This window comes from Haematobia irritans, chromosome 5, assembly GCF_050003625.1.
Source record: "Haematobia irritans isolate KBUSLIRL chromosome 5, ASM5000362v1, whole genome shotgun sequence".
NCBI classification, from domain to species: Eukaryota; Metazoa; Arthropoda; class Insecta; order Diptera; family Muscidae; genus Haematobia; species Haematobia irritans.
In genome coordinates, this window is record NC_134401.1 from 103,877,517 (window position 1) to 103,903,290 (window position 25,774).

At 37.4% G+C, this 25,774-nt stretch overlaps 3 protein-coding genes across 3 annotated transcripts; 2 read left to right on the forward strand and 1 right to left on the reverse strand.

Moving 5' to 3' along the window:
- Positions 1 to 461: 461 nt before the first annotated feature.
- Positions 462 to 4,664, reverse strand: LOC142239958 (uncharacterized). Its single transcript, XM_075311689.1, has 2 exons — positions 4,643 to 4,664; positions 462 to 3,652 (listed from the first exon to the last, which is right to left on the reverse strand). The coding sequence occupies exons 1-2, from the start codon at positions 4,662 to 4,664 to the stop codon at positions 462 to 464; spliced, it is 3,213 nt and encodes a 1,070-aa protein (XP_075167804.1).
- A 337-nt stretch (positions 4,665 to 5,001) lies between these two features.
- On the forward strand, positions 5,002 to 9,048 carry LOC142239959 (uncharacterized). Its single transcript, XM_075311690.1, has one exon. It carries the CDS (start codon positions 5,002 to 5,004, stop codon positions 9,046 to 9,048), a length of 4,047 nt encoding a protein of 1,348 aa, XP_075167805.1.
- Positions 9,049 to 9,076: 28 nt separating this feature from the next.
- Positions 9,077 to 10,042, forward strand: LOC142239960 (uncharacterized). The gene has a single exon (XM_075311691.1). The coding sequence runs from the start codon at positions 9,077 to 9,079 to the stop codon at positions 10,040 to 10,042; it is 966 nt and encodes a 321-aa protein (XP_075167806.1).
- The last annotated feature ends 15,732 nt before the right edge of the window (positions 10,043 to 25,774 follow it).

Sequence of the window (25,774 nt, forward strand, 5' to 3'; positions counted from 1 at the left end):
AAAATTTTTCCAATTAAAATTTTAATTGAGTTTTAAAAAATATTCAATTAAAAATTTAATTGATTCAACAAATTTTTTAATTGAAACAAAAATCAATCACAAAAAATAATAGCATCAATTAATTTTTTAATTGGATCAATTAATTTCTTAATTGGCCTTCAATTAATTTTTTAATTGATACTGTTTGGATTAAAATGAAAGACAACGACAAGTTATTTTGATGCTTCCACTTTAATGGTCGAAAACGTTCTTCTTTTACAAAGTAGACTTAACAACTAAAAGAGTACAAAAAAGCAATATTTCTTTGCTATGTTGAGAGATATAAAGTAATCGAATTCAAAGTAATCGTATTCATGTAATGTACTAAGGTGTGGTTACACTTAAAACTAGAATTTCAAAAATTATAAAAAACACGGGAATTCAAAGTGACTCAACATCCTGCCCCCATTGAAAGGACACTTTCAATAATCTTCTCCGATGGGTAATGGTGCTACTCTTTGGACTGATCGCCGAAATATGCCTTTAATAGTTCTCAGGTCCACCACCCTTACTTGGCCATCGCGCCCTGGTATTGCTTTTGTTACCCGAGCCAGCAACCAATGTTGAGGTGGAGTGTTGTCCTCGTGCACAATAACAAGGGTACCTTCTTTGATATTGGGGTAAGTCTTGTACCATTTCGATTTTTGCTGTAAATCAAGTATATAATCGCGAGACCATTGTTTCCAGAATTGCTGCTTCAAAAAAGTGATCAATTGGTAACGCTTCAAACAGTTTGTGTTGGTATATTGCTCAACATGTGTATCTGGCACCGATAAAAGCGATGAACCAATAAGCATGTGTGCCGGAGTAAGAGCTTCACCATCATTTGGATCGTCGGACCGAGCGGCCAATGGTCTCGAATTCAATATTGCCTCAACTTCGACTAAAACAGTTTGTAGCTCTTCCAAAGTTATGTTGGCCTGAGATATGTTTTTAACGAGAAGGGATTTTGTCGATTTCACGGCAGCCTCCCAGAGGCCACCGAAGTGTGGAGATCGTGGTGGAATGAACGAAAATTGAAATCCAGTCATAGCGCTGTATTTCTGTAGTGCTTCAATGTTTGCTGAATCTAAATATCGTTTTCTAAAGTCTGTCAGTTTTGAATTAGCTCCCACAAAATTGGTTGCATTATCGCAGTAGAGCCGAATAGGTATTCCACGTCTGCCAATGAAGCGCTTTAGTGCCAACAGAAATGTATCAGTAGATAAATCCGACACCACTTCAATATTAACTGCCTTAGAGGCAAAACAAACGAAGATAGCCACGTAAGTTTTGTAAGGCGCTTTTCCCCTAATACGAAAAGTGGTGTAAAATGGGCCACAAAAATCTACTCCAGATACTAAAAAGGACCGATGAGCATTTAGACGGTCAGCTGGCAGATCACCCATTATTTGTTGTTGCAGCTTCGGCTTGTATTTAAAGCAGTGGATGCAATTTCGAACAACTTTTCGTACTAAATCTCGTGCATTGACAATCCACACGTTTTGTCGAAGTATTCCAATGAGGCATTTTGCTCCCGCATGGTAGTGTTTTCTATGTAAATATTCCACGAAGAGTTTTGAAAAACGATGATCTTTAGGTAGCAGCGCTGGAAATTTTGCGTCGAATGGTAGTGGTGAGTTTGCTAGCCGCCCACCAACCCGAAGAATATCTCTCTTTTGTTTGCGAAACTCTATCTCATGTATAAAAGGCGATAATTTTTGTAGATGTGGTTTCAAATCCAACTCACTCTTAATTCGCTCAATCTCTTCCCCGTATGTAGTCTGCTGTATGTGATGGACGACTGTCCAAAATGCTATTTGAAGTCCTTCTGCTGTTACATATGAATTCTTTTTCACTCTATCAATAAACCGATGAACGTAAACGATGACGTGTAAGATACGAAGATACGACGACGAACGAGTTATAATGCTCTCGATGATGGATTCTGTTGTTGTTGTTATTTTAAGAGCAGACTTTCTCATTTCTTTCGAAGGTAACTCAGTAAAAATTTTTGCACCACTAGGCCACTCTCTTTCAAGTCGTGATAGAAATTGTGGGCCAGTAAACCATATGGTTGATTCCAGTTCATTTGCAAGACAACCACGGGAAACGACGTCTGCTGGGTTTTCTTTGGATGAGACATGTTTCCAAGAGATGTTATGAGTCAGATTTTGTATCTCTGATACTCTATTGGCGACGAAGCATACAAATGACGATGAGTGTTTTGAGAGCCAGCTCAATACGATTTTCGAATCTGACCAAAAGAATACTCGATAATTGTATGTGTCAAATTTGTTTCGAATTTTCTCCCATGTTCTACTAAGAAGCAATGCTGCGCACAGCTCAAGTCTGGGGAGTGATTGCTGTACAACTGGAGCTACTTTGGACTTTGCAATTAGTAACGTCACTTTGAAATCGTTTTCCACAGGAGCTCGAATATAAATACAGCACCCATATGCTAACAGCGATGCGTCAGCAAAACCATGAATTTCAAATTGGTATTGAACTGATGTTAGCACAAAACGTGGAATCTCAATTTCGTTTATATGAGGAAGACTTTCTTGAATTTGTAGCCAACGATTTTCGATCGTTTCATCAACAGGCTTATCCCAATCGACATTTCTCTTCCAGATATCTTGAATTAGAATTTTCATCGACACAACGATTGGGCTCAATAAACCAAGAATGTCAAATATCCTCGACACACAACTCAATATGGATCGTTTTGTCACTATATGTGGTGTTTTAAGCTCAAATCGAAAACAAAAACGATCAGAATTTGATTTCCAGGACATCCCCAGAGTTTTTGAGATATAATCTTTATTCAATTGGCAAATTTGTCCCTCGTTTACAATACCCATACTATCACAATTTGAATTCCATTTTGATAATTCCAACCCAGCTGTTTTCAAAATATTGATTATTTGTTCTTTTTTAACTAAAAGTTCAGAAATAGTCTCCGCTCCAGTCAAGATGTCATCCACATAGACATCTTGTTTTAAAACGTGTGCGCCAATAGGGAATATTTCTTTGTAACTATCTGCGATGAAAGACAAACTTCTTACTGCAAGAAATGGCGCAGCCGAAGTCCCATAGGTGACAGTATTCAATTGATATAACTCAAGTGGCTGGTTGCTGTCACTTCTCCACAAAATTAATTGGAAACTACGATCACTTTCATCCACGAGAAACTGCCTATACATTTTACATATGTCCGCAGTCAAGGCGTATTTATTTAATCGGAAACCAAGAACTGTCATATGACCAAGCCGAGAGTATTCATTCATGAAATCAACATACAAATTTTTTAACGATTCGTCTCTCAAAAATCTTTTTTCCAAATATGTAAATCGACGTTGGGCTATTTCTAACGATGCTCCCAATTTACTAACAGTCTCTTTGAATGGTAGTCGAACTTTTACTCTGTTAAATTCATCGAAGACTGTTGTATTAACATAATGAGCTTCACAGCGCTCTTCTTCCTCTGTCATTGACGAGTCGTGTGGCTGACACTCTTCAACCTCCCAAAATCGTTTTAAGAGAGTATTTAGCTCATCGTATTTAGTAATGACGTTGCACGTAATCACTTTCGAGGGGACATGTGTATCGATTGTACCAGCTACAATCCATCCTAAAACAGTATTTGTTAAAACGGGGAGCCCCTCACCAAGCACAATTTTTCCTTCAATGAGTAAATCAAAAAAAACTTCTGAGCCAATCAAAACCTCAATACGTTGTGGCACGAAAAAATGGGGATCGGCAAATTCGACACCTTCTGGTATACACCATTTTATAATTTTTGAAATTCTAGTTTTAAGTGTAACCACACCTTAGTACATTACATGAATACGATTACTTTGAATTCGATTACTTTATATCTCTCAACATAGCAAAGAAATATTGCTTTTTTGTACTCTTTTAGTTGTTAAGTCTACTTTGTAAAAGAAGAACGTTTTCGACCATTAAAGTGGAAGCATCAAAATAACTTGTCGTTGTCTTTCATTTTAATCCAAACATAATTTGGCGACCGTGACAGGACCCAATTATATGACAAATATTTTTGGGTTCTTTGAAATATAACAGTATAATTTGCAAAAAAGCAATATCATCATTTGATGTTAATTGTTATAAAAAAAAATCTAAATTTCATCGAGAAACAAAGCCGACGCTTCGCTTATACAGCTGGAAGCAAGGGATTTTTTACCATCGTTTTTTTGTGATCATATGCCGACGCTTCGCTTTACAGCTGGAAGCAGGAGGAGTTACATCATCATTGAATACATCGTTGGATGCGCTGTGCTAGCCACCATACCCCCCGAAACCATCGTCTCATCTTTCTGCATTCATCATCTCATATCGTAGCAGCATTAGAATTTAGCAGCAGCGTAAGGTACAACAAAAAACATTACTGATTGGCATAATCATTAGCCTACAGACATAATCGTCGCATTGTAAGTACATCTTGAGTTTTATTTGTCTCAACCATCATCGTTGGATATAAAACATATATTTGTACATATATCGAATATACATACCGACGAATACCGTTTTCTTCAGTATATAATTGTCATCGTTTGAATTTATCTCAACAACACTCTTCGATTATCTCGCGCTCACTTACTCTCCACATCACTCTCGCTCATTGTCTCTTCGAATATCACTCAATCTATCGTTTCGTTCATTCTCACTCAATTTGGATTCCTTTTACCTGTCTTTCGTTGGAAGCACTCTCACCTAAAGCTTCATTATTCCCCCTTCGTTTTATAAATTATTTGTCGTTAACATCGCAGCAAATCTTTTTGTATGTCACAATCGATCTTTGTAATGTAAACAAACGAATATATCAAGGTTTACATACAAAATTTCCTATTTCTAAACATATGTACATCAATTACTGTTAACAGAGTTATTGTAAGGAAACATTTGCTGTCAATTCATAACATTTATTGAACATTGCAACACATAGTTAACATTACGAAAATGGGTAACGACGAAAAACAAAAAGATGAGCCCAACCAGGAATTAACAATGTTGAAGTCCCAGAGAAGCTCAATGAAACGAAATATTGGAATGTTAAAAACAAAAATAGAAAAAGATGGTGATTCATTGGATAATACGATTCTTGAATGTAGATTACAAATTCTAGAATCTTATTTCAAGCAGATAAGCCACATTCAATCGCAAATAGAGAAAATGTGCCCAACAGACAATGCAAGGTCTGACATCGAAGACACTTTTGTTTCTGCAAAAGCTGTCATACTAAGGCGGTTGAATACGCATCGTCGTTCAAGCACCATTGAGCAAAGTATTTTAAACACTAGTGCTCAAAGTTTATCACATCATTCTCGATTACCACAATTGATATTACCCAAATTTGATGGGAAATATTCGGAATTTGCTCGATTCATGAGTACATATAAAACATTGGTTCACGAAGAGGCAAGCATTCCTACCATTGACAAATTCAATTATTTGTTAAATTGTTTGTCAGGACAAGCACTAGCCGTAGTAGATGCGTTTCCTGTTAGTGAGGAAAATTATCAAAAGGCAGTTGATCGCTTAAATGAGAGATATGGAAACAAGTCATTGATTTTCATCGATACGATAAATTCATTATTTTCAATTAATGCGATAACAAGACCAAATGCACCAGGTCTGCGGTTCATACTGGACAATGTTTCCGCTATTCGTTCATCTTTGTTATCAATAGGCTCGGAAGTAGATGTGGTCAACGCTATGTTGATCCACATAGTTTTATCGAAGATAGACCAAGAATCGAAGAACGCTTACAACGAAAAACGAGATTTAAAATCACTGCCTTCGTGGGATGATTGCTATAACATTTTGAGTAGACGTTGTCAGTTTTTAGAAAAGTCATGCTCCACAGTCCCTCAAATTCATGACCGTGACAAGCAACCTCGATATAAAGATAGTCGTCCAGGGACTTCCCTTATGACCTCAAACGCTTTGTGTGAGTATTGTCAAAGCAAAGATCATGGAATTAGTAGCTGCTCTACATATTTAGCACTACCAGTGGCTCGTAGATTTGATTTTGTTAAATCAGCTTCTCTATGCATTAATTGCTTACGAAAAGGACACAGAGTTGCCAAATGCACATCGAAAACAAAATGCCGTGAATGTCGTGTTTCTCATCATTCTTCGCTACATAATCCTTTCTCGTCTAACAACACAGACCAAAATGTTTCTTCGCATCCAGCTAGTCATCGATTATCGTCAAACGTGCCTTTGTTCACTCCATCTTCTTCTACTTCATCGACAAACAAATCGACCCCACCGCCAACTCCTTGCACATCAAGCCAAGTTCCATCGACACACATTACGAGAAAAGTAGCATTAGTAAATCGTAGTTTTCGCCAAAGCATTTTGCCGACTGCTGTTGTTTTGATGAAAGATGGTTTAGGAATCTTTCAGCCAGTTCGTGCTTTACTCGATTCTTGTTCCGAAATAAATTTGATCACTCAAGAAACAGCCGATCGTCTTCGTTTGCCTAAAACTAACACTATGCAAGAAATTGAGGGTGTTTCAGAAATCAGAACCAAAATTAAGCACTCTGTTACTGCAAATGTAAAGTCTCGTTCATCAAGCTATGAATTCACCTCTCGCTTTCTGGTTATCAAATCCATATCGTCTCCACAGCCATCAAATCGAATAAACATTTCGCAATGGTGTATACCAGAAGGTGTCGAATTTGCCGATCCCCATTTTTTCGTGCCACAACGTATTGAGGTTTTGATTGGCTCAGAAGTTTTTTTTGATTTACTCATTGAAGGAAAAATTGTGCTTGGTGAGGGGCTCCCCGTTTTAACAAATACTGTTTTAGGATGGATTGTAGCTGGTACAATCGATACACATGTCCCCTCGAAAGTGATTACGTGCAACGTCATTACTAAATACGATGAGCTAAATACTCTCTTAAAACGATTTTGGGAGGTTGAAGAGTGTCAGCCACACGACTCGTCAATGACAGAGGAAGAAGAGCGCTGTGAAGCTCATTATGTTAATACAACAGTCTTCGATGAATTTAACAGAGTAAAAGTTCGACTACCATTCAAAGAGACTGTTAGTAAATTGGGAGCATCGTTAGAAATAGCCCAACGTCGATTTACATATTTGGAAAAAAGATTTTTGAGAGACGAATCGTTAAAAAATTTGTATGTTGATTTCATGAATGAATACTCTCGGCTTGGTCATATGACAGTTCTTGGTTTCCGATTAAATAAATACGCCTTGACTGCGGACATATGTAAAATGTATAGGCAGTTTCTCGTGGATGAAAGTGATCGTAGTTTCCAATTAATTTTGTGGAGAAGTGACAGCAACCAGCCACTTGAGTTATATCAATTGAATACTGTCACCTATGGGACTTCGGCTGCGCCATTTCTTGCAGTAAGAAGTTTGTCTTTCATCGCAGATAGTTACAAAGAAATATTCCCTATTGGCGCACACGTTTTAAAACAAGATGTCTATGTGGATGACATCTTGACTGGAGCGGAGACTATTTCTGAACTTTTAGTTAAAAAAGAACAAATAATCAATATTTTGAAAACAGCTGGGTTGGAATTATCAAAATGGAATTCAAATTGTGATAGTATGGGTATTGTAAACGAGGGACAAATTTGCCAATTGAATAAAGATTATATCTCAAAAACTCTGGGGATGTCCTGGAAATCAAATTCTGATCGTTTTTGTTTTCGATTTGAGCTTAAAACACCACATATAGTGACAAAACGATCCATATTGAGTTGTGTGTCGAGGATATTTGACATTCTTGGTTTATTGAGCCCAATCGTTGTGTCGATGAAAATTCTAATTCAAGATATCTGGAAGAGAAATGTCGATTGGGATAAGCCTGTTGATGAAACGATCGAAAATCGTTGGCTACAAATTCAAGAAAGTCTTCCTCATATAAACGAAATTGAGATTCCACGTTTTGTGCTAACATCAGTTCAATACCAATTTGAAATTCATGGTTTTGCTGACGCATCGCTGTTAGCATATGGGTGCTGTATTTATATTCGAGCTCCTGTGGAAAACGATTTCAAAGTGACGTTACTAATTGCAAAGTCCAAAGTAGCTCCAGTTGTACAGCAATCACTCCCCAGACTTGAGCTGTGCGCAGCATTGCTTCTTAGTAGAACATGGGAGAAAATTCGAAACAAATTTGACACATACAATTATCGAGTATTCTTTTGGTCAGATTCGAAAATCGTATTGAGCTGGCTCTCAAAACACTCATCGTCATTTGTATGCTTCGTCGCCAATAGAGTATCAGAGATACAAAATCTGACTCATAACATCTCTTGGAAACATGTCTCATCCAAAGAAAACCCAGCAGACGTCGTTTCCCGTGGTTGTCTTGCAAATGAACTGGAATCAACCATATGGTTTACTGGCCCACAATTTCTATCACGACCTGAAAGAGAGTGGCCTAGTGGTGCAAAAATTTTTACTGAGTTACCTTCGAAAGAAATGAGAAAGTCTGCTCTTAAAATAACAACAACAACAGAATCCATCATCGAGAGCATTATAACTCGTTCGTCGTCGTATCTTCGTATCTTACACGTCATCGTTTACGTTCATCGGTTTATTGATAGAGTGAAAAAGAATTCATATGTAACAGCAGAAGGACTTCAAATAGCATTTTGGACAGTCGTCCATCACATACAGCAGACTACATACGGGGAAGAGATTGAGCGAATTAAGAGTGAGTTGGATTTGAAACCACATCTACAAAAATTATCGCCTTTTATACATGAGATAGAGTTTCGCAAACAAAAGAGAGATATTCTTCGGGTTGGTGGGCGGCTAGCAAACTCACCACTACCATTCGACGCAAAATTTCCAGCGCTGCTACCTAAAGATCATCGTTTTTCAAAACTCTTCGTGGAATATTTACATAGAAAACACTACCATGCGGGAGCAAAATGCCTCATTGGAATACTTCGACAAAACGTGTGGATTGTCAATGCACGAGATTTAGTACGAAAATTGCATCCACTGCTTTAAATACAAGCCGAAGCTGCAACAACAAATAATGGGTGATCTGCCAGCTGACCGTCTAAATGCTCATCGGCCCTTTTTAGTATCTGGAGTAGATTTTTGTGGCCCATTTTACACCACTTTTCGTATTAGGGGAAAAGCGCCTTACAAAACTTACGTGGCTATCTTCGTTTGTTTTGCCTCTAAGGCAGTTCATATTGAAGTGGTGTCGGATTTATCTACTGATACATTTCTGTTGGCACTAAAGCGCTTCATTGGCAGACGTGGAATACCTATTCGGCTCTACTGCGATAATGCAACCAATTTTGTGGGAGCTAATTCAAAACTGACAGACTTTAGAAAACGATATTTAGATTCAGCAAACATTGAAGCACTACAGAAATACAGCGCTATGACTGGATTTCAATTTTCGTTCATTCCACCACGATCTCCACACTTCGGTGGCCTCTGGGAGGCTGCCGTGAAATCGACAAAATCCCTTCTCGTTAAAAACATATCTCAGGCCAACATAACTTTGGAAGAGCTACAAACTGTTTTAGTCGAAGTTGAGGCAATATTGAATTCGAGACCATTGGCCGCTCGGTCCGACGATCCAAATGATGGTGAAGCTCTTACTCCGGCACACATGCTTATTGGTTCATCGCTTTTATCGGTGCCAGATACACATGTTGAGCAATATACCAACACAAACTGTTTGAAGCGTTACCAATTGATCACTTTTTTGAAGCAGCAATTCTGGAAACAATGGTCTCGCGATTATATACTTGATTTACAGCAAAAATCGAAATGGTACAAGACTTACCCCAATATCAAAGAAGGTACCCTTGTTATTGTGCACGAGGACAACACTCCACCTCAACATTGGTTGCTGGCTCGGGTAACAAAAGCAATACCAGGGCGCGATGGCAAAGTAAGGGTGGTGGACCTGAGAACTATTAAAGGCATATTTCGGCGATCAGTCCAAAGAGTAGCACCATTACCCATCGGAGAAGATTATTGAAAGTGTCCTTTCAATGGGGGCAGGATGTTGAGTCACTTTGAATTCCCGTGTTTTTTATAATTTTTGAAATTCTAGTTTTAAGTGTAACCACACCTTAGTACATTACATGAATACGATTACTTTGAATTCGATTACTTTATATCTCTCAACATAGCAAAGAAATATTGCTTTTTTGTACTCTTTTAGTTGTCAAATTATGTTTGGATTAAAATGAAAGACAACGACAAGTTATTTTGATGCTTCCACTTTAATGGTCGAAAACGTTCTTCTTTTACAAAGTAGACTTAACAACTAAAAGAGTACAAAAAAGCAATATTTCTTTGCTATGTTGAGAGATATAAAGTAATCGAATTCAAAGTAATCGTATTCATGTAATGTACTAAGGTGTGGTTACACTTAAAACTAGAATTTCAAAAATTATAAAAAACACGGGAATTCAAAGTGACTCAACATCCTGCCCCCATTGAAAGGACACTTTCAATAATCTTCTCCGATGGGTAATGGTGCTACTCTTTGGACTGAAATAGTTCTCAGGTCCACCACCCTTACTTTGCCATCGCGCCCTGGTATTTCTTTTGTTACCCGAGCCAGCAACCAATGTTGAGGTGGTAAATAAAAAAAAAAAAAAAAAAAAAAAAAAAAAACTTCTGAGCCAATCAAAACCTCAATACGTTGTGGCACGAAAAAATGGGGATCGGCAAATTCGACACCTTCTGGTATACACCATTGCGAAATGTTTATTCGATTTGATGGCTGTGGAGACGATATGGATTTGATAACCAGAAAGCGAGAGGTGAATTCATAGCTTGATGAACGAGACTTTACATTTGCAGTAACAGAGTGCTTAATTTTGGTTCTGATTTCTGAAACACCCTCAATTTCTTGCATAGTGTTAGTTTTAGGCAAACGAAGACGATCGGCTGTTTCTTGAGTGATCAAATTTATTTCGGAACAAGAATCGAGTAAAGCACGAACTGGCTGAAAGATTCCTAAACCATCTTTCATCAAAACAACAGCAGTCGGCAAAATGCTTTGGCGAAAACTACGATTTACTAATGCTACTTTTCTCGTAATGTGTGTCGATGGAACTTGGCTTGATGTGCAAGGAGTTGGCGGTGGGGTCGATTTGTTTGTCGATGAAGTAGAAGAAGATGGAGTGAACAAAGGCACGTTTGACGATAATCGATGACTAGCTGGATGCGAAGAAACATTTTGGTCTGTGTTGTTAGACGAGAAAGGATTATGTAGCGAAGAATGATGAGAAACACGACATTCACGGCATTTTGTTTTCGATGTGCATTTGGCAACTCTGTGTCCTTTTCGTAAGCAATTAATGCATAGAGAAGCTGATTTAACAAAATCAAATCTACGAGCCACTGGTAGTGCTAAATATGTAGAGCAGCTACTAATTCCATGATCTTTGCTTTGACAATACTCACACAAAGCGTTTGAGGTCATAAGGGAAGTCCCTGGACGACTATCTTTATATCGAGGTTGCTTGTCACGGTCATGAATTTGAGGGACTGTGGAGCATGACTTTTCTAAAAACTGACAACGTCTACTCAAAATGTTATAGCAATCATCCCACGAAGGCAGTGATTTTAAATCTCGTTTTTCGTTGTAAGCGTTCTTCGATTCTTGGTCTATCTTCGATAAAACTATGTGGATCAACATAGCGTTGACCACATCTACTTCCGAGCCTATTGATAACAAAGATGAACGAATAGCGGAAACATTGTCCAGTATGAACCGCAGACCTGGTGCATTTGGTCTTGTTATCGCATTAATTGAAAATAATGAATTTATCGTATCGATGAAAATCAATGACTTGTTTCCATATCTCTCATTTAAGCGATCAACTGCCTTTTGATAATTTTCCTCACTAACAGGAAACGCATCTACTACGGCTAGTGCTTGTCCTGACAAACAATTTAACAAATAATTGAATTTGTCAATGGTAGGAATGCTTGCCTCTTCGTGAACCAATGTTTTATATGTACTCATGAATCGAGCAAATTCCGAATATTTCCCATCAAATTTGGGTAATTTCAATTGTGGTAATCGAGAATGATGTGATAAACTTTGAGCACTAGTGTTTAAAATACTTTGCTCAATGGTGCTTGAACGACGATGCGTATTCAACCGCCTTAGTATGACAGCTTTTGCAGAAACAAAAGTGTCTTCGATGTCAGACCTTGCATTGTCTGTTGGGCACATTTTCTCTATTTGCGATTGAATGTGGCTTATCTGCTTGAAATAAGATTCTAGAATTTGTAATCTACATTCAAGAATCGTATTATCCAATGAATCACCATCTTTTTCTATTTTTGTTTTTAACATTCCAATATTTCGTTTCATTGAGCTTCTCTGGGACTTCAACATTGTTAATTCCTGGTTGGGCTCATCTTTTTGTTTTTCGTCGTTACCCATTTTCGTAATGTTAACTATGTGTTGCAATGTTCAATAAATGTTATGAATTGACAGCAAATGTTTCCTTACAATAACTCTGTTAACAGTAATTGATGTACATATGTTTAGAAATAGGAAATTTTGTATGTAAACCTTGATATATTCGTTTGTTTACATTACAAAGATCGATTGTGACATACAAAAAGATTTGCTGCGATGTTAACGACAAATAATTTATAAAACGAAGGGGGAATAATGAAGCTTTAGGTGAGAGTGCTTCCAACGAAAGACAGGTAAAAGGAATCCAAATTGAGTGAGAATGAACGAAACGATAGATTGAGTGATATTCGAAGAGACAATGAGCGAGAGTGATGTGGAGAGTAAGTGAGCGCGAGATAATCGAAGAGTGTTGTTGAGATAAATTCAAACGATGACAATTATATACTGAAGAAAACGGTATTCGTCGGTATGTATATTCGATATATGTACAAATATATGTTTTATATCCAACGATGATGGTTGAGACAAATAAAACTCAAGATGTACTTACAATGCGACGATTATGTCTGTAGGCTAATGATTATGCCAATCAGTAATGTTTTTTGTTGTACCTTACGCTGCTGCTAAATTCTAATGCTGCTACGATATGAGATGATGAATGCAGAAAGATGAGACGATGGTTTCGGGGGGTATGGTGGCTAGCACAGCGCATCCAACGATGTATTCAATGATGATGTAACTCCTCCTGCTTCCAGCTGTAAAGCGAAGCGTCGGCATATGATCACAAAAAAACGATGGTAAAAAATCCCTTGCTTCCAGCTGTATAAGCGAAGCGTCGGCTTTGTTTCTCGATGAAATTTAGATTTTTTTTTATAACAATTAACATCAAATGATGATATTGCTTTTTTGCAAATTATACTGTTATATTTCAATGAACCCAAAAATATTTGTCATATAATTGGGTCCTGTCACGGTCGCCAAATTATGTTTGGATTAAAATGAAAGACAACGACAAGTTATTTTGATGCTTCCACTTTAATGGTCGAAAACGTTCTTCTTTTACAAAGTAGACTTAACAACTAAAAGAGTACAAAAAAGCAATATTTCTTTGCTATGTTGAGAGATATAAAGTAATCGAATTCAAAGTAATCGTATTCATGTAATGTACTAAGGTGTGGTTACACTTAAAACTAGAATTTCAAAAATTATAAGAAACACGGGAATTCAAAGTGACTCAACAGATACTATCATTTCTGTGATTGAAGACATTTCAATTAAAAAATTAATTGGATCAATTAATTTCGTGATTGAATCAGAAAAAAAAATTTTTGTGTGTAGCTAGAATAGAAATTTTACTTTTAATGCAAAATTTAAAGTAAATCGGAGTGAAATTTTAACCTCTAGTGGTCATATGAGTTTAAATCGGGCGAATGATATGTAAAAATTGCGGATGCGTCTTTTTTGAATACCTGTTTCTATATGAAGGAGTTGCCAGATCGAAACAAAATCTTACATGTGTTCATAACAGAGATGGAAGTTTCCAAAACACTGACCTTTTTATACCCACCACCAAAGAATGGTGACGGGGGTATAATAAGTTTGTCATTCCGTTTGTAACACATCGAAATATCGATTTCCGACTATATAAAGTATATATATTCTTGATCAGGGAGAAATTCTAAGACGATATAACCATGTCCGTCTGTCCGTCTGTCTATCTGTCTGTCTGGCTGTCTGTCTGTTGTAATCACGCTACAGTCTTCAATAATGCAGCAATCACGCTGAAATTTTGTCTGCAGGCAGGTCAAGTTCGAAGATGGGCTATATGGGTCCAGGTTTTGATATAGTCCCCATATAAACCGACCTCCCGATTTGGGGTCTTGGGCTTATAGAAATCGTAGGTTTTATCCAATTTTCCTGAAATTTGAAATCTGAAGGTATTTTATGACCATAAAGAAGTGTGCCAAAAATGGTGAGTATCGGTCCATGTTTTGGTATAGCCCCCATATAGACCGATCTCCCGATTTTATTTCTTGGGCTTATAGAAACCGCAGTTTTTATTCAATTTACAGCAAATTGGAAATCTAGAGGTATTGTAGGACCATAAATACGTGTGCCAAAAATTGTGAGTATCGGTCCATATTTTGGTATAGCTCCCATATAGACCGATCTCCCGATTTTACTTTTTGGGCTTATAGAAACCCCAGTTTTTAACCAATTTACCTGAAATTGGAAATCGAGAGGTACTTTAGAACCGTAAAGAGGTGTGCCAAAAATGGTGAGCATCGGTTCATGTTTTGGTATGGTCCCCATATAAACCGACCTCCCGATTTGGGGTCTTGGGCTTATAGAAACCGTAGTCTTTATCCAATTTGCCTGAAATTGAAAATCTAGAGGTACTTGAGGACGATCAAAAGGTGTGCCGAAAATGGTTCGTATCGTTTTATGTTTAGGTATAGCCCCCATATAGACCGATCTCCCGATTTTACATCTTGGGTTTATAGAATCCGTAGTTTATATACAATTTGCCTGAAATTGGAAATTTGTAGGTATTTTAGGACCATAAAGAGGTGTGACACAAATGGTGAGTATTGATCCATGTTTTGGTATAGCCCCCATATAGACCGATATCCCGATTTTACTTCTTGGGCTTCTAGAATCCGAAGTTTTTATCCAATTTTCCTGAAATTGGAAATCTAGAGGTATTTTCGGGCCATAAAGAGGTGTGCCAAAAACGGTGAGTATCGGTCCATATTTTAGTATAGCCCCCATAAGAACGATCTCCCGATTTAACCACTTGGGTTTCTAGAAACCGTAGTTTTTATCCGATTTGCCTGAAATTGTAAATATTCTGGTATTTTAGGCTCACAAAAACGTGTATCGGATTAAGTTTTTATCGGTCCATTTGGTAATGCCTCCATATATAGACCGACTTCACTTCTTGAGGGTATAGAAGGCGCACTGATCATGAAAATTGCTTGAAACTCAATGTAAAATTTTATTTTATTTTTAGATTTTACTTCTCGGGTGAAAATTTACAGATTTAAGATTTCAAATCAAGACGTTATTTTATAATTTTCTTGCACACATACAAGAGACGTTAATGATTCCTCTAAAACTCAAACAAAAATGGTTCTTATAAATCCAGAATTTGATATAGTCCTCATAGGTGAAATCTTTAAATTTATCTTCGGGAAGTGTCCTCAAGTTCTCAAGCCCTCCTGAAATTTCACCGGAAACCCTAATATTTGGTTCATGGTGGTGGGTATTTAAGATTCGGCCCGGCCGAACTTACTGCTGTATATACTTGTTCTGTTTATACCGCGCTTTTTGTGCTAGGCTAAGAAGTTTCCGAACTGCCCTCGTATGGGAGCTATATCTAAATCAGGGCCAATTTTGATAAATTTGGCATGCATGGCTAAAATGGTGATTCTACTCTCTGAGTAAAATTTTAAGTAAGTCGGAGTGAAATATTGACCTCCGGTGGTCATATTAGTGTAAATCGGACGAAAGATATATATAAGACCTATATCTAAATCTGAACCTATTGCCACCAAATTTGGAATACATTGCAACAGTGATAGTGTACTCCTGGTGCAAAATTTAAGGCAAATCAGGGTAAAATTCTGTCTTCTGGAGCAATATAAGTACATATCAGTCGAAAGATATATATGGTAGATATATCGAAATCTGAACCGTTTTCCTATAGGGTTATATTCTGACCGACAAAAATGTGTTCACAGACAGACGGGCGGACCAACATGGCTAGATCGACTCAGGGACCGACCCTGAGCATTGTCGCCAAAGACATTATGTGTCTAGCTCGGCTCCTGCTGCGTGTTGCAAACATATGAACTAGCTTATAATACCCTGTTCCATAGTGTGATGCAGGGTATAATTAGCATAAAAAGCAGTACATGACCGTTACCCCGAAAGTTTCTTTTCGACAAAAATTTACCTCAAAAATAAAAATATTTCTAAACATTTAATTTTATTAATTTCATAATTCAATGAAAAAAATAATTCTTTTTGGGTAGTTGTGCAAAAAATATAGAAAGATACACTGGAAAACCTCCTATCGATTATTCAATTGGCTACAGAAAAATGTCCGTTAGCAGTGGCATTCCTATCTTAAAAGGATTTACGTTTTGTTTTTCACCTGTTTTACCTTCTTATTGTCCGAAGGGCGGAAGCTGCAGATTGTGGTGATGTCATGATGAGGAAGAAGCCGACAATAAAGCTAATGCAGCTAGTGTCGCTCCCGTTCTAGTGGTGGTGATTATGATGATAGCGTTCATTATCATTCTTAGTGCAGGTCTTAACGTCGACATCATTAACACCAACAAACAACGTTCCAAGCCAACACTGAAACATGTAAACTGAATATAGAACAATTGCAGGGGAAATAGGTCTCAAAAGTTCGTCGTAGTTGGTTAGTGTGAGTGGCACATGAAGAAGTTTCTCACCACAAGTGGATAATATGCACATGCATAGATGTACGACGTAGTGTTATTAGTGTCAGCCCATTTACAATTGAATGGGTGTGAGTACGAGTCCATTCGTTTTAATATATACACATACACAAACATAGCTATTGAGGCATTCACTTTTGTTTGTCCAGGTGTGTATGTTCGCCTGAATGGTCATGTTTACAAGAATTATGCAATGCAGTCAAAACACTTCAAACAGGAAAACAAACGACAAAAGGGAAATCTAGTAATTACAAGATTTGTCCGTGTTTAATTGGCTGTGTGGGGATGAAAGTGGGTAAACTTTCAGTTATGCCTGATTGAAGTATAACGTATGGGGAATTCGAATTACGAAATGACCATAAATCATACGACACAGTGGTCGAAAGTAAAACGTAAACGTGACATACCAGAGCTATTTGTGTTGTTTAGAGCAACTTAAAATCATCTTGTCCATCTAATGAAATTAAATACAATGCACTCGCGGTAACGTGAACTAATTAAAAACAAAAGGGTTCACGTTAGCGAAAATGGTCACGTTAGCGAACTTCAGCGAATTTCAGAACAAAACATAGCCATATTCGAAAGTTTTACACGTTCTGGCGTGATTGTCTTTTATTTTTATTATTAGTAATATTAAAAACTTAATTTAATTAAAAACAAGTATGGAAAGTCTAAAGTCGGGCGGCGCCGACTATATTATACCCTGCACCAATTTGTAAATCAAATCCGTCAAATGTGTTGGGTGCTATACAATATATAAAGGTTTTTGTCCCAAATACATGCATTTAAATCTGACTCCATCTGAACAAAATTTATAAACTATAGACTTAAAATTTAAGTCGGCTAATGCCCTGGGATGGTACACTATGTTAGTAAAAACAAGTAAGAAAAGTCAAAAGTCGCGTGGGGCCGACTATATTATACCCTGCACCACTTTGTAGATCTAAATTTTCGATACCTTATCACATCCGTCAAATGTGTTGGGGGCTATATATAAAGGTTTGTCCCAAATACATACATTTAAATATCACTCGATCTGGACCAAAATTTAAGTCGGCTAATGCACTAGGGTGGAACACAATTTTAGTAAAAAATATGGGAAACACTTAAATATGAAGCAATTTTAAGAAAACTTCGCAAAAGTTTATTTATGATTTATCACTCGATATATATGTATTAGAAGATTAGGAAAGTTAGAGTAATTTCTACAACTTTTCGACTAAACAGTGGCGATTTTACAAGGAAAATGTTGGTGTTTTGACTATTTTTGTCGAAATCAAAAAAACATATATATGGGAGCTATATCTAAATCTGAACCGATTTCAATCAAATTTGGCAAACATGACTATATTACTAATTGTACTCCTAGTGCAAAATTTCAACCAAATTGGGCCAAAACTCTGGCTTCTGAGGCCATATAAGTCCATATCGGGCGAAAAATATATATGGAAGCTATATCTAAATCTGAACCGATTTCAATCAAATTTGGCACACATGACTATACTACCAATTGTACTCCTTGTGCAAAATTTCAAGCTAATCGGGATAAAACTCTGGCTTCTGGGTCCATATAAGTGCATATCGGGCGAAAGATATATATGGGAGCTATATCTAAATCTGAATCGATTTCAACCAAATTTAGCACGCATAGCTACAATGCTAAATCTACTCCCTGTGGAAAATTTCAACCAAACTGGGCCAAAACTCTGGCTTTTAGGACCATATTAGTCCATATCGGGCGAAAGATATATATATATATATGGGAGCTATATCTAAATCTGAACCGATTTCAACCAAATTTGGCACGCATAGCTACAATGCTAAATCTACCCCTGTGCAAAATTTCAACCAAATTGGGCCAAAACTCTGGCTTTTAGGACCATATTAGTCCATATCGGGCGAATGATATATATGGGAGCTATATCTAAATCTGAACCGATATCAATCAAATTTTGCACACTTGACTATACTACTAATTGTACTCCTTTTGCAAAATTTCAACCAAATTCGGCCAAAAATCTGGCTTCTGGGGTCATATAAGTCCATATCGGGCGAAAGATATATATGGGAGCTATATCTAAATCTGAACCGATTTCAATCAACTTGACTATACGACTAAGTGTTATGTTTGTACAAAATTTCAAGCAAATCGGCATTAAACTCTGGCTGCTGGTTGCAGATTAGTGCATATCGGGCGAAAGATATATATGGGAGCTATATCTAAATCTGAACGGATTTCTTCTAAAATCAATAGGGTTCTATTCTGACCCAAATTAGGAAAATGTGCCAAATTTGAAGGCGATTGGACTTACATTGCGACCTAGACTTTGATCACAAAAATGTGTTCACAGACAGACGGACGGACGGACGGACAGACGGACATGGTTATATCGACTCAGGGACCCACCCTGAGCATTATTGCCAAAGACACCATGTGTCTATCTCGTCTCCTTCTGGGTGTTACAAACATATGCACTAACTTATAATACCCTGTTCCACAGTGTGGCGCAGGGTATAAATATGGGAAACATTTAAATCTGAAGCAATTTTAAGGAAACTTCGCAAAAGTTTATTTATGAGTTATCGCTCGATATATATGTGTTAGAAGCTTAGGAAAATTAGAGTAATTTTTACAACTTTTCGACTAAGCAGTGGCGATTTAACAAGGAAAATGTTGGTATTTTGACCATTTTTGTCGAAATTAGAAAAACATGTAAATGGGAGCTATATCTAAATCTGAACCGATTTAAATCACACACATGACTATATTACTATTTGTACTCCTAGTGCAAAATTTAAACCAAATTGGGCCAAAACTCTGGCTTCTGGGGCCATATAAGCCAATATCGGGCGAAAAATATATATGGAAGCTATATCTAAATCTAAACCGATTTCAATCAAATTTGGCACACATGACTATACTACCAATTGTACTCATTGTGCAAACTTTGAAGCTAATCGGGATAAAACTCTGGCTTCTGGGTACATATAAGTGCATATCGGGCGAAAGATATATATGGGAGCTATATCTAAATCTGAACCGATTTCAACCAAATTTGGCACGCATAACTACAATGCTAAATCTACTCCCTGTGCAAAATTTCAACCAAATTGGCCACTCTGGCTTTTAGGACCATATTAGTCCGTATCGGGCGAAAGATATAAAGGGTGATTCTTTTGAGGTTAGGATTTTCATGCATTAGTATTTGACAGATCACGTGGGATTTCAGACATGGTGTCAAAGAGAAAGGTGCTCAGTATGCTTTGACATTTCATCATGAATAGACTTACTAACGAGCCACAACGTCGAATTTTCAGTGAATGGGCCCTAGAAAAGTTGGCAGAAAATCCGCTTTTTTATCGACAAATTTTGTTCAGCGATGAGGCTCATTTCTGGTTGAATGGCTACGTAAATAAGCAAAATTGCCGCATTTGGAGTGAAGAGCAACCAGAAGCCGTTCAAGAACTGCCCATGCATCCCGAAAAATGCACTGTTTGGTGTGGTTTGTACGCTGGTGGAATCATTGGACCGTATTTTTTCAAAGATGCTGTTGGACGCAACGTTACGGTGAATGGCGATCGCTATCGTTCGATGCTAACAAACTTTTTGTTGCCAAAAATGGAAGAACTGAACTTGGTTGACATGTGGTTTCAACAAGATGGCGCTACATGCCACACAGCTCGCGATTCTATGGCCATTTTGAGGGAAAACTTCGGAGAACAATTCATCTCAAGAAATGGACCGGTAAGTTGGCCACCAAGATCATGCGATTTGACGCCTTTAGACTATTTTTTGTGGGGCTACGTCAAGTCTAAAGTCTACAGAAATAAGCCAGCAACTATTCCAGCTTTGGAAGACAACATTTCCGAAGAAATTCGGGCTATTCCGGCCGAAATGCTCGAAAAAGTTGCCCAAAATTGGACTTTCCGAATGGACCACCTAAGACGCAGCCGCGGTCAACATTTAAATGAAATTATCTTCAAAAAGTAAATGTCATGGACCAATCTAACGTTTCAAATAAAGAACCGATGAGATTTTGCAAATTTTATGCGTTTTTTAAAAAAAAAAGTTATCAAGCTCTTAACAAATCACCCTTTATATGGGAGCTATATGTAAATCTGAACCGATTTCAATCTTATTTTTCACACTTGACTATACTACTAATTGTACTCCTAGTGCAAAATTTCAACCAAATTCGCCCAAAATCTGGCTTCTGGGGCCATATAAGTCCATATCGGGCGAAATATATATATGGGAGCTATATCTAAATCTGAACCGATTTCAATCAAATTTTGCACACTTGACTATACGACTAAGTGTTATGTTTGTACAAAATTTCAAGCAAATTGGTATAAAACGCTGGCTGCTGGGTCCATATAAGTGCATATCGGGCATCTGGCTCCATATAAGTGCACATGGGAGCTACACAGTCTTACACAAGTTTACATACCCCTGAGTTTTTAACCTACTAACCAAACATCTTTCTTGTTGTTTTTTATAAACCACACTAAAAAAATATTGTTAAAAATTAACAAATACTATGTTTTCAAATTATTTTACAAAAATTAAAGCATCTATATGCATAGTTTATAATATTTTATTATTTCAATAAAATACTAATTCTTTAATCGTATGTAAACTTGTGTGAGACTGTGTATATCTAAATCTGAACTGATTTTTTCCAAAATCAATAGGGTTCTATTCTGACCCAAAACAGGAACTTATGCCAAATTTGAAGGCGATTGGACTGAAACTGCAACCTAGACTTTGATCACAAAAATGTGTTCACAGACAGACGGACGGACGGACGGCCAGACGTACATGGCTAGATCGACTCAGGGACCCACCCTGAACATTATTGCCAAAGACACCATGTATCTATCTCGTCTCCTTCTGGGTGTTGCAAAAATATGACCTAACTTATAATACTCTGTTCCACTATGTGGCGCATGGTATAAAAAGAGATCGGAAAAATATCAGTGTGTAGGTAGTTATAAAGCATTTTAAATTAATAATTAAAATTCACGAAAAAAGTCAAACTAGATCAGTAAAAAAAATCGTAAGTGTATTTGAAATTATATTTGGCATTGTGAATCTGCCTTTAACGTCAAATTTCATGTTTTTCAGAGTTACGGAGTAGTTAGTGTAAGAAAAAGCGTATTCACGTTATGCGGTGTTCACGTTATTGCGTGTGCATTGTAATGAACATTAACTCTATAACAATGCATCGATGAACCCAATTGTTGCCGATGAAGCTCCGTCAAGGACGAGTGATTATCGATGGTATGATGAATTCAACCGAGGTCGTAGTTAACTACAGGACAAATTTCGAAATAGTTGTTGTTGTTGAAATCAAATGATATGCAAGATTGTCGTATGACATATCGTGAGATTGATTTAACCTTAGGCATTAGTGGAATCACAATATATTCAATATATTGCATGCACATTTGATCGACCAAAAACTTAGTTCGCGTTGGATCCCACATAATTTTTCAATCATTCAAAAAAGGTTGGTCGAGAGAAATGATCTAAATATACGGTCGTGGTAATTCGAAACATGTCTATGAATCGTGGATTTACCCGTATAAGCTCGAAAGTAAACAGCACTCGACTGTATGGGTGTTAAAAAAACTCGATATGTCGTAATCGCATCACAAGAAAAGTTATCTGAGTTGTACACAACCATTTGTTTGCAAATCGACTTCCAAGAAATCATGAAAACCAACCGCCAAAAAACGGATCACTTTTCACCACGACAAAGCTTAAACAACTGCATTTTCAACCACTCAAAAATCTATTTGGTGGGTCATCCGCCGTATAGCTGCTGCTGACTTGACACGGAATGACATTGTATAAAAATAAAGCAAGTAAGAAAATCTAAAGTCGGGTGGGCCAAATATATGCTACCCTTTAACATTTGCAGACTACATTTTCTACTCGTATGCCACATTCCTTCAAATTTCTTGAGTGCTATTTGGACAAAATTTTGTTAGACTTCTAGACTTAAAATTTAAATCGGTTAATGCCTTGGGTCTGAACATAATTTTAATAAAAAACAAGTATATAGGTCATTAGTTCGGCCAGGCCGAATCTTATGTACCCTCCACCATGGATAGCGTAGAAACTTCTACGAAAGACTGGCATCCACAATCGAATTACTTGGGTTGTGGTAATACTTACCGATGGCAAGGTATCTTAAAACTTCTTAACATCGTCTTCTAAATTGTAAGTTAGTCCATACGTGGTAAATATTAGACAAAAAAGGTATATATAGGTAAGTCTACAAATAATTACGAACCGATATGGACTTTTGTGTGGTAATTAGAGCCAGAATTGAAATATGGGGGTCGATTTACATGGGGGCTATATAAAATTATAAACCGATATGGACCAATTTTTGTGTGATTGGACATCGATTTATCTGAGGGCTATATATAACAGGTTAGCTGATAAGTCCCCGGTCTAACAAAGAAAAACACATTTTTTTTGTCAAAATTCGTTCCCTTCAAGACGATACAACGATTATAACGACTTTCCAATTTTTTGATAGCATTTTGGTAGTACTCCTTCGGTTTTGCCTCAAAATAGGCCTCAGTTTCGGTGATCACCTCTTCATTGCTGCCAAATTTTTTCCCTGAGAGCATCCTTTTGAGGTCTGAGAACAAGAAAAAGTCGCTGGCGCCATCGTTCTCAATGACTTGTGGCACGGTGCGTTGTCTTGGTGGAACAACACTTTTTTCTTCTTCATATGGGGCCGTTTTGCCGTGTTTTCGACCTTCAAACGCTCCAATAACGCTATATAATAGTCACTGTTGGTGGTTTTTCCCTTCTCAAGATAATCGATAAAAATTATTCCATGTGCATCCCAAAAAACAGAGGCCATTACTTTGCCATCGGACTTTTGAGTCTTTCCACGCTTCGGAGATGGTTCACCGGTCGCTCTCCACTCAGCCGACTGTCGATTGGACTCAGGAGTGTAGTGATGGAGCCATGTTTCATCCATTGTCACATATCGACGGAAAAACTCGGGTGTATTACAAGTTAACAGCTGCAAATACCGCTCAGAATCATCAACACGTTGATGTTTTTGATCAAATGTGAGCTCGCGTGCCACCCATTTTGCACAGAGCTTCCGCACATCCAAATATTGATGGATGATATGACCAACACGTTCTTTTCATATCTTTAAGGCCTCTGCTATCTCGATCAACTTCATTTTACGTTCATTTAAAATCATTTTGTGGATTTTTTTGATGTTTTCGTCGGTAACCACCTTTTTCGGGCGTCCACTGCGTTCACCGTCCTCCGTGCTCTTTTCATTACGCTTGAATTTTGCATACCAATCAATTATTGTAGATTTCCCTGGGACCGAGTCCGGAAACTCATTATCAAGCCAAGTTTTTGCTTCCACCGTATTTTTTCCCTTCAGAAAACAGTATTTTATCAAAACACGAAATTCCTTTTTTTCCATTTTTTTCACAATAACTAGCGACGCCATCTATGTGTCATACCGGGGACTTATCAGCCAACCTGTTAACTATAGACCGACGTGGACCTAGTTAGGTATGGTTGCTAACGGCCTTATACTAGCATAATGTACCAAATTTCAATTGAATCGGGTGAAATTTGATCCTCCAAGAGGCTCCGGAGGTCAAATCTGGGGATCGGTTTATATGGCGGCTATATATGATTATCGACCGATATAGATAAAATCTTGCATAGTTGTTAGTGTTCATATATTTACACAAAATACAAACTTTCAACTGAATCGGATGAAATTTTCTCCTCCAAGAGGCTCCAAAGTCAAATCTGCCGATTGGTTTATATATGAGCTATATATGATTATGGACCGATATGGAATAATTTTTGCATGCTTGTTAGAGACCATATACTAACACCACGTACCAAATTTTAGCCTGATCGGATGAATTTTGCTCCTCCAAGAGGCTCAGGGGGTCAAATCTGGGGATCGGTTTATATGGGGGCTATATCGTGTATCATATTTGCATTTACTCTCCTTGTACCATGTTTCCTGTAAATTTCAAGTAAATCGGAGACGTTTAGATTTTGCTCTAGTGTTTAAAAACAGCGAACGTCCCCTTCATCGATCAATCATCGAAATAGAAATCAGAGTCTTTTTGTCCCGATACAACCCAAAACGGAAAGGAACTTTCCTCCACGTTTCAAATTTTCGGGCAAGTGATGTTCCCCTCCCCGAACAAATATCCAAAAATAAAGTTGCCGATCATTGTCAAGCCCATCCCAGAAGTGTACGAGTATTTATTTTACTATACTTGAAAAATTGTTGGGCAAAGGAGAAATCTCCTACTCGACCATATATCGAAAAAATAATGTACGTCATTCCTAAGTACGAAATTTTTGACACACGAAAATTTCTTTTGACTCTAAACAATTTTCTTTAGAAGCAAATAAAACAGACAAAAAAGTTATGTATATGTAAGACTACAAACAAGTGAAATATGGGGGTCGCTTATATGGGGGCGATATAGAAGTATGAACTTGATATGGAAACATTTTTGTGTGATGGGGGATCGATTTATCTAAGGACTATATTTAACTATAGACCGATATGGACTTAGTTAGACATGGTTGTTAACGGGCATATGCTAGCACAATGTACCAAATTTCAACTGACTCGGATGAAATTTGCTCCTCCAAGGGGCTCCAAAACCAAATCTCGGGATCGGTTTATATGGGGGCTATATATGATAATGGACTGATATGGACCACTTTTGGCATGGTTGTTAAATATCATATACTACCACCACGTACCAAATTTCAACCAGATCGGATGAATTTTGCTTCTCCAAAAGGCACCGGAGGTCA

What these genes read in the sequence shown, in the direction of transcription:
- LOC142239958 (XM_075311689.1), bottom strand. Translation starts at nt 4,664, where the DNA reads ATGAGCGAGAGTGATGTGGAGA. An exon ending in GAGCGAGAGTGATGTGGAGA is followed by an intron (nt 3,653 to 4,642) that starts GTAAGTGAGCGC and finishes ATACTGTTTTAG; the next exon opens with GATGGATTGTAGCTGGTACA.
- LOC142239959 (XM_075311690.1), top strand. Translation starts at nt 5,002, where the DNA reads ATGGGTAACGACGAAAAACAAAAAGATGAGCCCAACCAGGAATTAACA.
- LOC142239960 (XM_075311691.1), top strand. Translation starts at nt 9,077, where the DNA reads ATGGGTGATCTGCCAGCTGACCGTCTAAATGCTCATCGGCCCTTTTTA.